Source organism: Pseudophryne corroboree, chromosome 9 (assembly GCF_028390025.1).
Source record: "Pseudophryne corroboree isolate aPseCor3 chromosome 9, aPseCor3.hap2, whole genome shotgun sequence".
Classification (NCBI taxonomy): domain Eukaryota; kingdom Metazoa; phylum Chordata; class Amphibia; order Anura; family Myobatrachidae; genus Pseudophryne; species Pseudophryne corroboree.
Window position 1 is genome coordinate 413514395 of NC_086452.1, and position 14344 is coordinate 413528738.

Consider the following 14344-nt stretch of genomic DNA (forward strand, 5'->3'; position numbering starts at 1 on the left):
TATCGGCAGAGGCCCTGAGTCCTCGTGAGCATCTCATGAAGTTCCGGGTACCAAGTCCTTCTTGGCCCATCCGGAGCCACGAGTATAGTTCTTACTCCTCTACGTCTTATAATTCTCAGTACCTTTGGTATGAGAAGCAGAGGAGGGAACACATACACCGACTGGTACACCCATGGTGTTACCAGAACGTCCACAGCTATTTCCTGAGGGTCTCTTGACCTGGCGCAATACCTGTCCAGTTTTTTGTTCAGGCGGGACGCCATCATGTCCACCTTTGGTCTTTCCCAACGGTGCACAATCATGTGGAAACAACTTCTCGATGAAGTCCCCACTCTCCCGGGTGGAGGTCGTGCTGAGGAAGTCTGCTTCCCAGTTGTCCACTCCCGGAATGAAAACTGCTGACAGTGCTATGACATGATTTTCCGCCCAGCGAAGAATCCTTGCAGTTTCTGCCATTGTCCTCCTGCTTCTTGTGCCGCCCTGTCTGTTTACGTGGGCGACTGCCGTGATGTTGTCCCACTGGATCAATACCGGCTGACCTTGAAGCAGAGGTCTTGCTAAGCTTAGAGCATTGTAAATTGCTCTTAGCTCCAGTATATTTATGCGGAGAGAAGTCCCCAGACTTGATCACACTCCCTGGAAATTTTTTCCCTGTGTGACTGCTCCCCAGCCTTTCAAGCTGGAATCCGTGGTCACCAGGACCCAGTCCTGAATGCATAACTGTGGCACTTTAGTAGATGAGCACTCTGCAGCCACCACAGAAGAGACACCCTTGTCCTTGGAGACAGGGTTATCCGCTGATGCATCTGAAGATGCGATCCGGACCATTTGTCCAGCAGATCCCACTGAAAGGTTCTTGCGTGAAATCTGCCGAATGGAATCGCTTCGTAAGAAGCCACCATTTTTCCCAGGACCCTTGTGCAATGATGCACTGACACTTTTCCTGGTTTTTGGAGGTTCCTGACTAGCTCGGATAACTCCCTGGCTTTCTCCTCCGGGAGAAACACCTTTTTCTGGACTGTGTCCAGAATCATCCCTAGGGACAGCAGACGTGTCGTCGGAGACAGCTGCGATTTTGGAATATTTAGAATCCACCCGTGCTGTCGTAGAACTACTTGAAATAGTGCTACTCAGATCTCCAACTGTTCTCTGGACCTTGCCCTTATCAGGAGATCGTCCAAGTAAGGGATAATTAAGACGCCTTTTCTTTGAAGAAGAATCATCATTTCGGCCATTACCTTGGTAAAGACCCGGGGTGCCGTGGACAATCCAAACGGCAGCGTCTGAAACTGATAGTGACAGTTTTGTACCACGAACCTGAGGTACCCTTTGTGAGAAGGGCAAATTTGGACATGGAGGTAAGCATCCTTGATGTCCAGGGACACCATATAGTCCCCTTCTTCCTGGTTCGCTATCACTGCTCTGAGTGACTCCATTTAGAATAGGTCTCACCGAGCCGTCTGGCTTCAGTACCACAATATAGTGTGGAATAATACCCCTTTACTTGTTGTAGGAGGGGTACTTTGATTATCACCTGCTGGGAATACAGCTTGTGAATTGTTTCCAATACTGCCTCCCTGTCGGAGGTAGACGTTGGTAAAGCAAACTTCAGGAACCTGCGAGGGGGAGACGTCTCGAATTTCCAATCTGTACCCCTGGGATACTACTTGTAGGATCCAGGGGTCCACTTGCGAGTGAGCCCACTGCGTGCTGAAACTCTTGAGACGACCCCCCACCGCACCTGTTTGTACGGCCCCAGCGTCATGCTGAGGACTTGGCAGAAGCGGTGGAAGGCTTCTGTTCCTGGGAATGGGCTGCCTGCTGCAGTCTTCTTCCCTTACCTCTATCCCTGGGCAGATATTATGGGGACGAAAGGACTGAGGCTGAAAAGACTATGTCTTTTTCTGCTGAGATGTGACTTGGGGTAAAAAAGGTGGATTTTCTAGCTGTTGCCGTGGCCACCAGGTCCGATGGACCGACCCCAAATAACTCCTCCCCTTTATACGGCAATACTTCCATGTGCCGTTTGGAATCTGCATCACCTGACCACTGTCGTGTCCATAAACATCGTCTGGCAGATATGGACATCGCACTTACTCTTGATGCCAGAGTTTCGCATATATAGAAATGCATCTTTTAAATGCTCTATAGTCAATAAAATACTGTCCCTGTCAAGGGTATCAATATTTCCAGTCAGGGAATCCGACCAAGCCACCCCAGCGCTGCCCATCCAGGCTGAGGCGATCGCTGGTCGCAGTATAACACCAGTATGTGTGTATATACTTTTTAGGATATTTTCCAACCTCCTATCAGTTGGCTCCTTGAGGGCGTCCGTATCTGGAGACGGTAACGCCACTTGTTTTTATAAGCGTGTGAGCACCTTATCCACCCTAAGGTGTGTTTCCCAACGCGCCATAACTTCTGGCGGGAAAGGGTATACCGCCAATAATTTTCTATCGGGGGAAACCCACGCATCATCACACACTTCATTTAATTTATCTGATTCAGGAAAAACCACATGTAGTTTTTTCACACTCCACATAATACCCTTTTTTGTGGTACTTGTAGTATCAGAAATATGTAACATCTCCTTCATTGCCCTTAACAAGTAACGTGTGGCCCTAAAGGAAAATACGTTTGTTTCTTCACCGTCGACACTGGAGTCAGTGTCCGTGTCTGTGTCTGTGTCGACCGACTGAGGTAAAAGGACGTTTTAACGCCCCTGACGGTGTTTGAGACGCCTGGACAGGTACTAATTGGTTTGCCGGCCGTCTCATGTCGTCAACCGACCTTGCAGCGTGTTGACATTATCACGTAATTCCTTAAATAAGCCATCCATTCCGGTGTCGACTCCCTAGAGAGTGACATCACCATTACAGGCAATTGCTCCGCCTCCTCAGCAACATCGTCCTCATACATGTCGACACACAAGTACCGACACACAGCACACACACAGGGAATGCTCTGATAGAGGACAGGACCCCACTAGCCCTTTGGGGAGACAGAGGGAGAGTTTGCCAGCACACACCAAAAACGCTATATTATACAGGGACAACCTTTATATAAGTGTTTTTCCCTTATAGCATTTTAATATATATATACATATCGCCAAATAAGTGCCCCCCCTCTCTGTTTTAACCCTGTTTCTGTAGTGCAGTGCAGGGGAGAGCCTGGGAGCCTTCCCACCAGCCTTTCTGTGAGGGAAAATGGCGCTGTGTGCTGAGGAGAATAGGCCCCGCCCCCTTTTCGGCGGGCTTCTTCTCCCGTTTTTCTGAGACCTGGCAGGGGTTAAATACATCCATATAGCCTCCAGGGGCTATATGTGATGTATTTTTAGCCAGAATAAGGTATTATACATTGCTGCCCAGGGCGCCCCCAGCAACGCCCTGCACCCTCCGTGACCGTTGGTGTGAAGTGTGTGACAACAATGGCGCACAGCTGCAGTGCTGTGCGCTACCTTCATGAAGACTGAAAAGCCTTCTGCCGCCGGTTTCTGGACCTTCAATCTTCAGCATCTGCAAGGGGGGTCGGCGGCGCGGCTCCGGGACGAACCCCAGGGTGAGACCTGTGTTCCGACTCCCTCTGGAGCTAATGGTGTCCAGTAGCCTAAGAAGCCAATCCATCCTGCACGCAGGTGAGTTGAACTTCTCTCCCCTAAGTCCCTCGATGCAGTGAGCCTGTTGCCAGCAGGACTCACTGAAAATAAGAAACCTAAAAACTTTTTCTAAGCAGCTCCTTAAGAGAGCCACCTAGATTGCACCCTGCTCGGACGGGCACAAAAACCTAACTGAGGCTTGGAGGAGGGTCATAGGGGGAGGAGCCAGTACACACCACCTGATCCTAAAGCTTTAGTTTTGTGCCCTGTCTCCTGCGGAGCCGCTAATCCCCATGGTCCTGACGGAGTCCCCAGCATCCACTTAGGACGTCAGAGAAAAGTCGAAAACTGCCGTCTTTTCGACAGATGGCAGCTTTTGACTTCAATTGAATATAGGGGTAAATTTACTTAGGTGGCAGTTTTTATAGAACGGGTGATATTGCCCTTAGCAACCAATCAGATTCTATCTATTATCTTCTAGAAGCATCTAGATAATTGTTAAGTAGAATCTGATTGTTTCCTATGGGCAACATCTGCAGTTCAAAGAACTCACACCTTAGTAAATTTACCCATTATTATTAGCAATCACTGTTACCTCTCACTTGTGTTCCCTCTCTCCATTTTACCATCAAATATAGTATTCTGCTGTTCTGCATTCTGTTCACCTATACCAGGGGTTTTAATTTTCAAGTATCCCCAACAGGTCATGTTTTCAGGATTTCTATACAAATGCACAGGTGACAATCTATTTTGCTTGGTTAGTAATTCTCTCACCAGTTTCTACAGACAGAAATCTTGAAAACGTGACCTGCTGGTGGGATACTTGAGGACTGAAGTTGAAAACAAGCTGACATATAAAATGGGTTGGGTATCCCTGACGGCGGGATCCCGGCTGTGAGATGGCCGGCGGGGAGAGAGGGCTCGAGCGCAACCAAGCCCCTTGTGGATAAAATCACAGGAGATATGATGCTACTAAGTTATATAGCGTTACCTTAGATTCTATATTTCAACTCCAATCCTCAATCCCTGCTATATTTAGCCACATACATGACCAGATTGGGTGGAGAACCAGCCATTTTGACCAGACCAGATTGGGTGGAGAACCATCTAGTAGAACCCCAAGGATGTCCAACCTCACATTTAATATGCTTGAAACCCAAATACTGTATATACATTTTCCCGGTAATTCAATGGTGGCGCGCAAACTCAATAACCCCATGACAGTTTTTTGCAAGAACAAAATTTAGATGATACGTTGGTGTTTGTAAGCTGTATACCATTACAGTCACTTCCTTTACCTCCACTCACCGGTTCACTGCTGCTAATATAGGTTTTACGGCTTCAGTAACCCCTCACCCTACACAGTGTTCCCATTCATATAGCAATCAGGTTCCCAAAATGTCCATTACAATGTAATGAGCTGTGACTGTGGCTCTCCTATGACCGCTAGTATATTATTTCCAGGTTTAAGGCACAAACTGACATCCTACTTCCATGTGAGGCAGGGGTGACACTCCTTAGGGTAAGGTCACTTTTGAAACATTGAACCTAAATGCAAAATAACTGTATATAGTGCGCGTCTGCTGTATAAGAGAGTTTAAAATGTGTATTCCTTTTTATCCGTCCCATGTGAAAAAAACAATAAATAATAAAAGATATATAAGCTAATAAATGTTACAAAGCATATTCACAAAAAAAACCACTTCAGTCGTATGATCTAGGCCAGTGGTTTCCAAACTTTTTTGAATCACGGCACCTCAGAGTATTAGCTTTTTTTTCACGGCACCCCTAGGCCAAAAGTTTTGTATTGAGAAATTTAGAAAGAAATATGAATTTAAGTAAATTGTGTTTATATGTCATCCGTAGGCTCAGTTATGTGGTGAGGGAAAAGATTTGCTTCTGTCCACATATTTTATGATTGACAGCCACCAGCACTGGTTTTGCCTATTACACTGACCATAAATAATTTGAGTTTGTCCTGGGCCATTAACCCAAGGCAAGTTTTATTTCCAATGCACATTAAAAAACCTATCTGTAAACCTAATAACAGGTATTGCAGGGCACCTAGTAACTCCCACTCCTATCTCCAAGATTTTTCCCGTGCTGCTCCCTTTCTCTGGAATTCTTTAACTCTCCCCCTCAGACTCTCCACCTCTCTACAGAACTTCAAACGGGCACTTAAGACCCACTTCTTCACCAAACCCAGCCAAATGTCATCCTAACCCACTGTTCCACGCTCTCTATGTACCCCGTCTGTGTCACCCCTGTCTGTCTACCCCCCCCCCCTTAGAATGTAAGTTCTCACGAGTAGGGCCCTCCGCCCTCATGTGCTTATCCTTTTCTTACTTTCATTATCCTCAACTGTCCAAATTCTACAGTCTTCTGCCACCGGATACTTATCTCAGTGTCGTCTACTGATGTAGTTATGTTTGGTTACCCTGTACTTGTTCTATATTGTCTTCAACTGTAAGTCACTGTTTTCCTGTTTTGATTATGTGCATATGTACTCTGTAACTGGGCACTGCCGAACCCTCGTGGCGCCATATAAATAAAGGATAATAATAATAATAATAATAATAATAGCAGAAACCAATATCATGCAATTACAGTACCTACAATTCATGTACACATGCAATATTGACTATCTCACATATAGTATTGTGTTAAACAGACTTAAGGGCCCCATACACTAGGACGATTGTACACGATTTCATACAATTCCGATATATCCGTCTGATATATTGTATGAAATTGTGTACAATCATATGTGTTTTAGATCGTATCCAATCTGATGCGCGTCCCCGTGGCTGTCGGATAGGATCCCCTAGGTCGTTGGTGCTGCACTAATGATATATCGGAATTGGATGGACTCGGATGAAAAAAAGTGTGTTTTTTGTGCATGTGATATATCGCATGCAATGTATCACAGGGAACTTTGACTGGCATTCTCAGGACACTCCCAGCCCCCGTAGCCCTCTATCCAGCCCATCAGATATATCTCATGGTACAATTGTATGCCGTATGATATATTGCATGCGATGCATAGCGGCTTCATAAATTGCATGAGATATATCTTACGGAAAAATAGCACAAAAGTACCAAATCGTATGGAATCACTCCCGGGAAGGTTTTGGGGGAGTTCAAGGGAAATTACATCCGACTTCAGCCTCAGACATATCGTTGTAATGTATGGGGCCCTTTACACACATCGGAGAACGCTACAGGAACCCTTTCCAGACTGAATCATTTTGTGTTTAGGTTAGTAAGTCATTTAAATAACATCTTTTTTATATCCGTGTTTGTTAGTGTTTGTACACTGGGAAGTTGCTGACTTATTTATTTATTACCAGTTATTTATATAGCACACACATATTCCGTGCTTTACAGAGAGTATTTGCCCATTCACATCAGTCCCTGCCCCAGTGGAGCTTACAATCTATATTCCCTATCACATGTACACACACACTCTATGGTTAATTTTGTTGGGAGCCAATTAACTTACCAGTACATTTTTGGATTGTGGGAGGAAACCGGAGTACCCAGAGGAAACCCACGCAAGTACGGGGAGAATATACAAACTCCACACAGTTAGGCTTAAGGTGGGAATCAAACCCATGACCTCAGTGCTGTGAGGCAGTAAAGCTAACCATTACACCATCCGTACTGTCATACTTCTCAATTAAGTCCATGTAATTAGTTATTATTTGTTATATATTTGTCTTTTCCTATAGACTCTTATTTAAGCAGAGTGATGTTTTCTCTCCGTAAGATTGTTACCAGATAACTTGTACACAGAGATAATAAAGCATGTGTATTATATAACAGAGTACAGTATAAAGTAGCTATGTTTTATCTATAGAACATTCCAGACACAGAACACTGTATACCTACAGCAGGAAAAATGAATTTATATAGCCACCTCCATGTATTTATACATTGACTCCAAGTTTGGCAATGCAGAAAGCAAGCACAGTATATATTACACAGTTATATTACACTCTTTACGTGAACTGTACAAAGCATCAAACACTTTTTATACTTAAAAGAAAACAAAAGCGACACACATCGCCTAACACAGGAGATTTTAAACTTTTCTGGCCCAGGACCCATATTATGACTGAAGACTGATATTCAGACTCTGGGCACATGTTACATTTTAAATGAAAAACAAATTACAACAGAAGTTATTATTTGATTGACTTGGTTGCACTCAGTCTGAATAGGGATCCATTCTTATGTTCTGAGGTTAAGGACGAGGACCAGTTTTAACAATAATAGGGAACGCCACCAATTTTTTTTTACATTTACATGACATCCCTTAATTCAAGAGAAATCAGCACAAAGCATCAGCCCAATCTAAACTGTCTACCCCTTCTCCCTGCTTTAGGCAGTAGCTACATTAACTTGGTAAACAACTAAAGCTAGGTACACACTATACAATTATCTGTCATCTAATCTGCCAGATCTAGCTGGTTGGAATGAAAATCTGGTAATGGATTACAATCGATCATTTGTACCCAAACACTGGAAAACTGTCAAAACAGTCGGTCATCCAAGTTGGTTAAATTTGTGTTTCACCAATTTGTATGAGCAACGGGTTTTGTTTGTTTCCCAGTGTTTGGGAACAAATGACAGATTATTATTTGCTCTCATCCATTACCAGATATTCATTCCAACCAGCTAGATCTGGCAGATTAGCTGACAGATAATTGTATAGTGTCTACCTAGCTTTTGGCTACTGTTCAGTTTTTGCAATGTTGCAACAATTTTGCATTTCTCAAACAATTAACACTTACTATTACATAAATTCTGTTCATTTAATTTTTTTTCCCCTCAACTGTAAAACGAGAAGAAAATTTAAAAAAATATGTTTGCAAGTTATCTTCTAATAAACTGAATAAGAGTGTAAAGAAAAATCTTTCCGTGGACCTCGCTATTATGACAAATGACTCTGCTCTTACCTCCACTTATGCAAGGCCAGACCTGGACACCGGTCACCACACGCATTACAGGGTTGTCCTCGTTCAGGTTCAGCAAATGATGTAATCTGCCGATAGGAAACAACAATAATTACAGTTGTTTTATATGGGACCAATCAGTACATGGAAGCATTTATTAATGTTTTGCAGAATGAACCCAGGCTATGATCCAGTCCAGTAGAAGGTTGTCCATCATCACCCATTATAAGTCCTCACCGCTCCTCTCTCTTCCCTGGCGGTCCTCAGTAAATCCCTGTTAGCTAGTGCAATAGATGTCCCCTCTGTGCCTGTATTGCCCAACTGTACAGGCATACCTAATAAATCGAGTGAGAACTTAGCTCCAAAGACTTGATTCACATATTCATCATCAGAGGTGGGCAACCTATTGTGTAACTACCATTATGCCATGCCAGGGTGAAGTTCCACAATCGCTGGAATGCCACAGTTCTCCTTAGGCTGGGTACGCACTACACAGATATATTGCTCATACGAGCGACAAATGAGTGTAAGTCATTGGCAGGTGTGTACACCAGATATCACTACATTGTTCATAGATATATCGCATCGGCCCTGTACAGACGATTCCAATATATATGACTATGTGCACGGGCCAACCTGCCAACCACACTTACACTAACTTTAGGGACCGCTGACAATTCAAATGCCCACCCAGTTGTGATGCCAGGAACAACATATCGAGCGGCTGCTTGGTAAGTGTGAATGCTTACTAAATTAGCTGCTATGTCGGTGGATCCGTCGGCATAAGCCCCCATACATCAAATCGCCATTTCCCTGATTCCCTGATCGGGACCACCAATCCATTTGGGAAATTCTTCATGTTAAAATTCCCTGATTTGTCGTTCCCAAGATTTTTAAATTTGTTTAATATTCCCGATTCCCCAACCTAGCTGTTTTATTGTGAAGCGGGGTACAGTCAGGGATGAGTATCCCCAGCCAATGTGTCAGCCCGAAGGGCCAACATATCGGATCCTGGGTGCACACTGACTAATGTAATGAAGATAGGAATGACATATTGCTCCTTCCTTCATTACACATGCCACGGTCTCTACCATTTTAGCCCAAATGGCCAAGCAGCAGGGTCGACCGAAGGAGCAACCGTGGGCACCCACATATTGGGCATACACACTGAGCGATATACCCGGTAAGTCGTTTCGAATCGGCCCAAAACGACATATCAGGCCAGTATTGGCCCAGTGTGTACCCGGCTTGAGGCTTCACAAGAAAGTGAGACATCTTCAGAGAAAAGCACTTTAGTTTTTAAGTTTCATTTTGGGGGAAGAAGAACCTCATATGGAATCTCTTCTCAAAGGTTATAGTTTATATACAGACTATTTAGGAAAGTACTATATAAGGATGGGATCCGGTCTGAAGATCGACAGTGTCTAGGTCGACAAAGTTTGGGTCGACCACTATTGGTCGACAGTCACTAGGGTGACATGTTTTCAAGGTCGACAGGGTTTCTAGGTCGACATGTTCTAGGTCGACATGTCAAAAGGTCGCCAAGAGTTTTTTTTTTTTTATCCTATTTTTGAACTTTTTCACACTTAACGATCCTCACGGACTACGATTGGGAATAGTAACCTGTTGCGAGCGCAGTGGTAGCGGAGCGAGGCACCTTTGCGAGGGGACGCGGTGCACTAATTGGGCTTCCCGGTCACTGTACGGAGAAAACGACACCAAAAAAATAAGATTTTACTTACCGGTAAATCTATTTCTCGTAGTCCGTAGTGGATGCTGGGGACTCCATAAGGACCATGGGGAATAGACGGGCTCCGCAGGAGAAAGGGCACTTTAAGAAAGAATTTGGATTCTGGTGTGTTCTGGCTCCTCCCTCTATGTCCCTCCTCCAGACCTCAGTTAGAGAAACTGTGCCCGGAAGAGCTGACAGTACAAGGAAAGGATTTTGGGAATCCAGGGTAAGACTCATACCAGCCACACCAATCACACCGTATAACTTATGATAACTTTACCCAGTTAACAGTATGAACAACAACAGAGCATCAGATCAACCCTGATGCAACCAAACATAACCCTTATTTAAGCAATAACTATATACAAGTATTGCAGAAGAAGTCCGCACTTGGGACAGGCGCCCAGCATCCACTACGGACTACGAGAAATAGATTTACCGGTAAATAAAATCTTATTTTCTCTAACGTCCTAGTGGATGCTGGGGACTCCGTAAGGACCATGGGGATTATACCAAAGTTCCCAAACGGGCGGGAGAGTGCGGATGACTCTGCAGCACCGAATGAGCAAACACAAGGTCCTCCTCAGCCAGGGTATCAAACTTGTAAAACTTTGCGAAAGTGTTCAAAACCTGACCAAGTAGCTGCTCGGCAAAGCTGTAATGCCGAGACCCCTCGGGCAGATGCCCAAGAAGAGCCCACCTTCCTTGTGGAGTGGGCTTTTACTGATTTTGGAAGCGGCAATCCAGCCGCAGAATGAGCCTGCTGAATCGTGTTACAGATCCAGCGAGCAATAGTTTGCTTTGAAGCGGGAGCACCCAGCTTGTTGGGTGCATACAGGATAAACAGCGACTCAGTTTTCCTGACTCTAGCCGTTCTGGCTACATAAACCTTCAAAGCCCTGACCACATCTAGTAACTCGGAATCCTCCAAGTTACGAGTAGCCACAGGCACCACAATAGGTTGGTTCATATGAAAAGATGACACCACTTTTGGCAGAAATTGTGGACGGGTCCGAAATTCTGCCCTGTCCAAATGGAAAAACCAGATAGGGGCTTTTATGTGACAAAGCCGCTAATTCTGACACACGCCTAGCTGAAGCCAAGGCTAATAGCATGACCACCTTCCACGTGAGAAATTTTAACTCCACGATTTTGAGTGGCTCAAACCAGTGTGACTTCAGGAAACTCAACACCACGTTAAGATCCCAAGGTGCCACTGGAGGCACAAAAGGGGGCTGAACATGCAGCACTCCCTTTACAACGTCTGAACTTCAGGAAGAGAAGCCAGTTCTTTTTGAAAGAAAATGGATAGGGACGAAATCTGGACCTTAATGGAAGCCAATTTCAGGCCCAAAGTCACTCCCGACTGTAGGAAGTGAAGGAAAACGGCCCAGCTGGAATTCCTCCGTAGTGGCATTCCTGGCCTCACACCAAGCAACATATTTTCGCCATATACGGTGATAATGTTGAGCCGTCACATCCTTCCTAGCCTCTATCAGCGTAGGAATGACCTCATCCGGAATGCCTTTTTCTGCTAGGATCCGGCGTTCAACCGCCATGCCGTCAAACGCAGCCGCGGTAAGTCTAGGAACAGACAGGGCCCCTGTTGCACAAGTCCTGTCTTAGAGGCAGAGGCCACGGGTCCTCTGTGAGCATTTCTTGCAGATCTGGATACCAAGTCCTTCTTGGCCAATCCGGAACAAAGAGTATTGTTCTCACTCCTCTTTTCCTTATGATTCTCAGCACCTTGGGTATGAGAGGAAGAGGAGGAAATACATAGACCGACGGGAACACCCACGGTGTCACCAGTGCGTCCACAGCTATCGCCTGAGGGTCTCTTGACCTGGCGCAATATCTCTGCAGCTTTTTGTTGAGGCGGGATGCCATCATGTCCACCTGTGGCAGTTCCCACCGACTTGCAATCTGCATGAAGACTTCTTGATGAAGTCCCCACTCTCCCGGGTGGAGGTCGTGCCTACTGAGGAAGTCTGCTTCCCAGTTGTCCACTCCCGGAATAAACACTGCTGACAGTGCGCTTACGTGATTCTCCGCCCAGCGAAGAATTCTGGTGGCTTTTACCATCGCCACCCTGCTCCTTGTGCCACCTTGGCGGTTTACATGAGCCACTGCGGTGATATTGTCTGACTGAATCAGAACCAGTTGGTCGCGAAGCAGGGTCTCCGCTTGACTTAGGGCATTGTATATGGCCCTTAGTTCCAGGATATTGATGTGAAGGCAAGTCTCCTGCCTTGACCACAGCCCTTGGAAATTTCTTCCCTGTGTGACTGCCCCCCACCCTCGGAGGCTTGCATCCGTGGTCACCAGGACCCAGTCCTGAATGCCGAATCTGCGACCTTCGAGAAGGTGAGCACTCTGCAGCCACCACAGGAGAGACACCCTGGCCCTGGGGGATAGGGTGATTAATCTGAAGATGTGATCCGGACCACTTGTCCAGTAAGTCCCATTGGAAGGTCCTCGCATGGAACCTGCCGAAGGGAATGGCCTCGTATGATGCCACCCTCCTTCCCAGGACTCGAGTGCAGTGATGCACTGACACCTGTTTTGGTTTTAATAGATTCCTGACCAGTGTCACGAGCTCCTGAGCTCTCTCTATCGGGAGATAAACCCTTTTCTGGTCTGTGTCTAGGATCATGCCTAGGAGAGGCAGATGAGCTGTAGGAACCAACTGCGACTTTGGAATATATAGAATCCAGCCGTGTTGCTGTTACTCTTCCAGAGAAAGTGATACGCTGTTCAGCAACTGCTCTCTTGATCTCGCTTTTATGAGGAGATCGTCCAAGTACGTGATAATAGTGACACCTTGCTTCCGCAGGAGCACCATCATTCCCGCCATTACCTTGGCAAATATTCTCAAGGCCGTCGAGAGACCAAACGGCAACGTCTGAAATTGGTAATGACAATCCCGTATCGCAATTCTGAGGTACGCCTGATGAGGTGGATAAATGGGGACATGAGGTATGCATCCTCTATGTCCCGAGTCACCATAAAATCTCCCCCTTTCAGGCTTGCAATGACCGCTCTTAGCGATTCCATCTTGAACTTGAACCTTTTCAGGTATATGTTCAGGGATTTTAAATTCAATATGGGTCTGACTGAACCGTCTGGTTTCGGGACTACAACATGGTCGAATAATAACCCCCTCCTTGTTGAAGGAGGGGAACCTTGACCACCACCTGTTGAAGATACAATTTGTGAATTGCAGTTAACACTGTTTCCCTCTCGTGGGGGGAAGCCGGCAGGGCCGTCGGTGAGAGGGCATCTTCTCAAAGTCCAGCTCGTATCCCTGAGACACAATATCTATTGCCCAGGGATCTAACAGGGAGTGAACCCACTTGTGGCTGAACTTACGAAGGCGTGCCCCCACCGGGCCTAGCTCCGCCTGTGGAGCCCCAGCGACATGCGGTGGATTTTTGTAGAGGCCGGGGAGGACTTCTGTTCCTGGGAACTAGCTGTGTTGTGCAGCTTCTTTCCTCTGCCCCCGCCTCTGGCAAGAAAGGACGCACCTCGGACTTTCTTGTTTCTTTATTCGAAAGGCTGCATTTTATAATGTCGTGCTTTCCTAGGCTGTGCAGAAATATAAGGCAAAATATCAGAATTACCAGCTATAGCTGTGGAGACCAGGTCCGAGAACCCTTCTCCACACAATCCTCAGCCTTCCATATGCCTCTTAAGTCGGCATCATCTGTCCATTGCATATTCTACAGGACACGTCAAGCAGAAATCGACATAGCTTTGACTCTAGGCCCCAGTATACTCATGTCTCCTTGGACATCTCCTATATATTAGCCCTGTGACTCTGTGGCTGCATTTCTAACGCTGGGTGGAGTCACAGACCTGGGCGGACTTAGCAGCTCCTGCCCTGTCCCAGTGTCAGCACAGCACACACACCAATAGCAGAAGGGAGCACCAGCCAGAGATTCCACCCACCATTCCCTGCCACAAGCCAGCAGCGCACTTACGCCCCACACTGCCAGGTAAGCATGGCCACCTAGCCAGGCGCACACCACCCTTCCCCTGCAAACACCCACCTTCCCCACC

The 14344-nt window shown here is 46.1% G+C and overlaps 1 protein-coding gene across 2 annotated transcripts in view; it reads right to left on the reverse strand.

The window, feature by feature from the left end:
• PRICKLE2 (prickle planar cell polarity protein 2) overlaps positions 1-14344 on the reverse strand; it is a 514558-nt gene that overhangs the window by 402812 nt on the left and 97402 nt on the right. For both annotated transcript variants that reach the window (XM_063940917.1, XM_063940918.1), the window contains exon 2: positions 8557-8642. Coding sequence is in view for 1 of the 2 variants with exons in the window: in XM_063940918.1 (XP_063796988.1) it covers positions 8557-8642 (86 nt within the window). In the remaining variant the exon portion in view is untranslated. The remainder of the gene's footprint in view (positions 1-8556; positions 8643-14344) is intronic.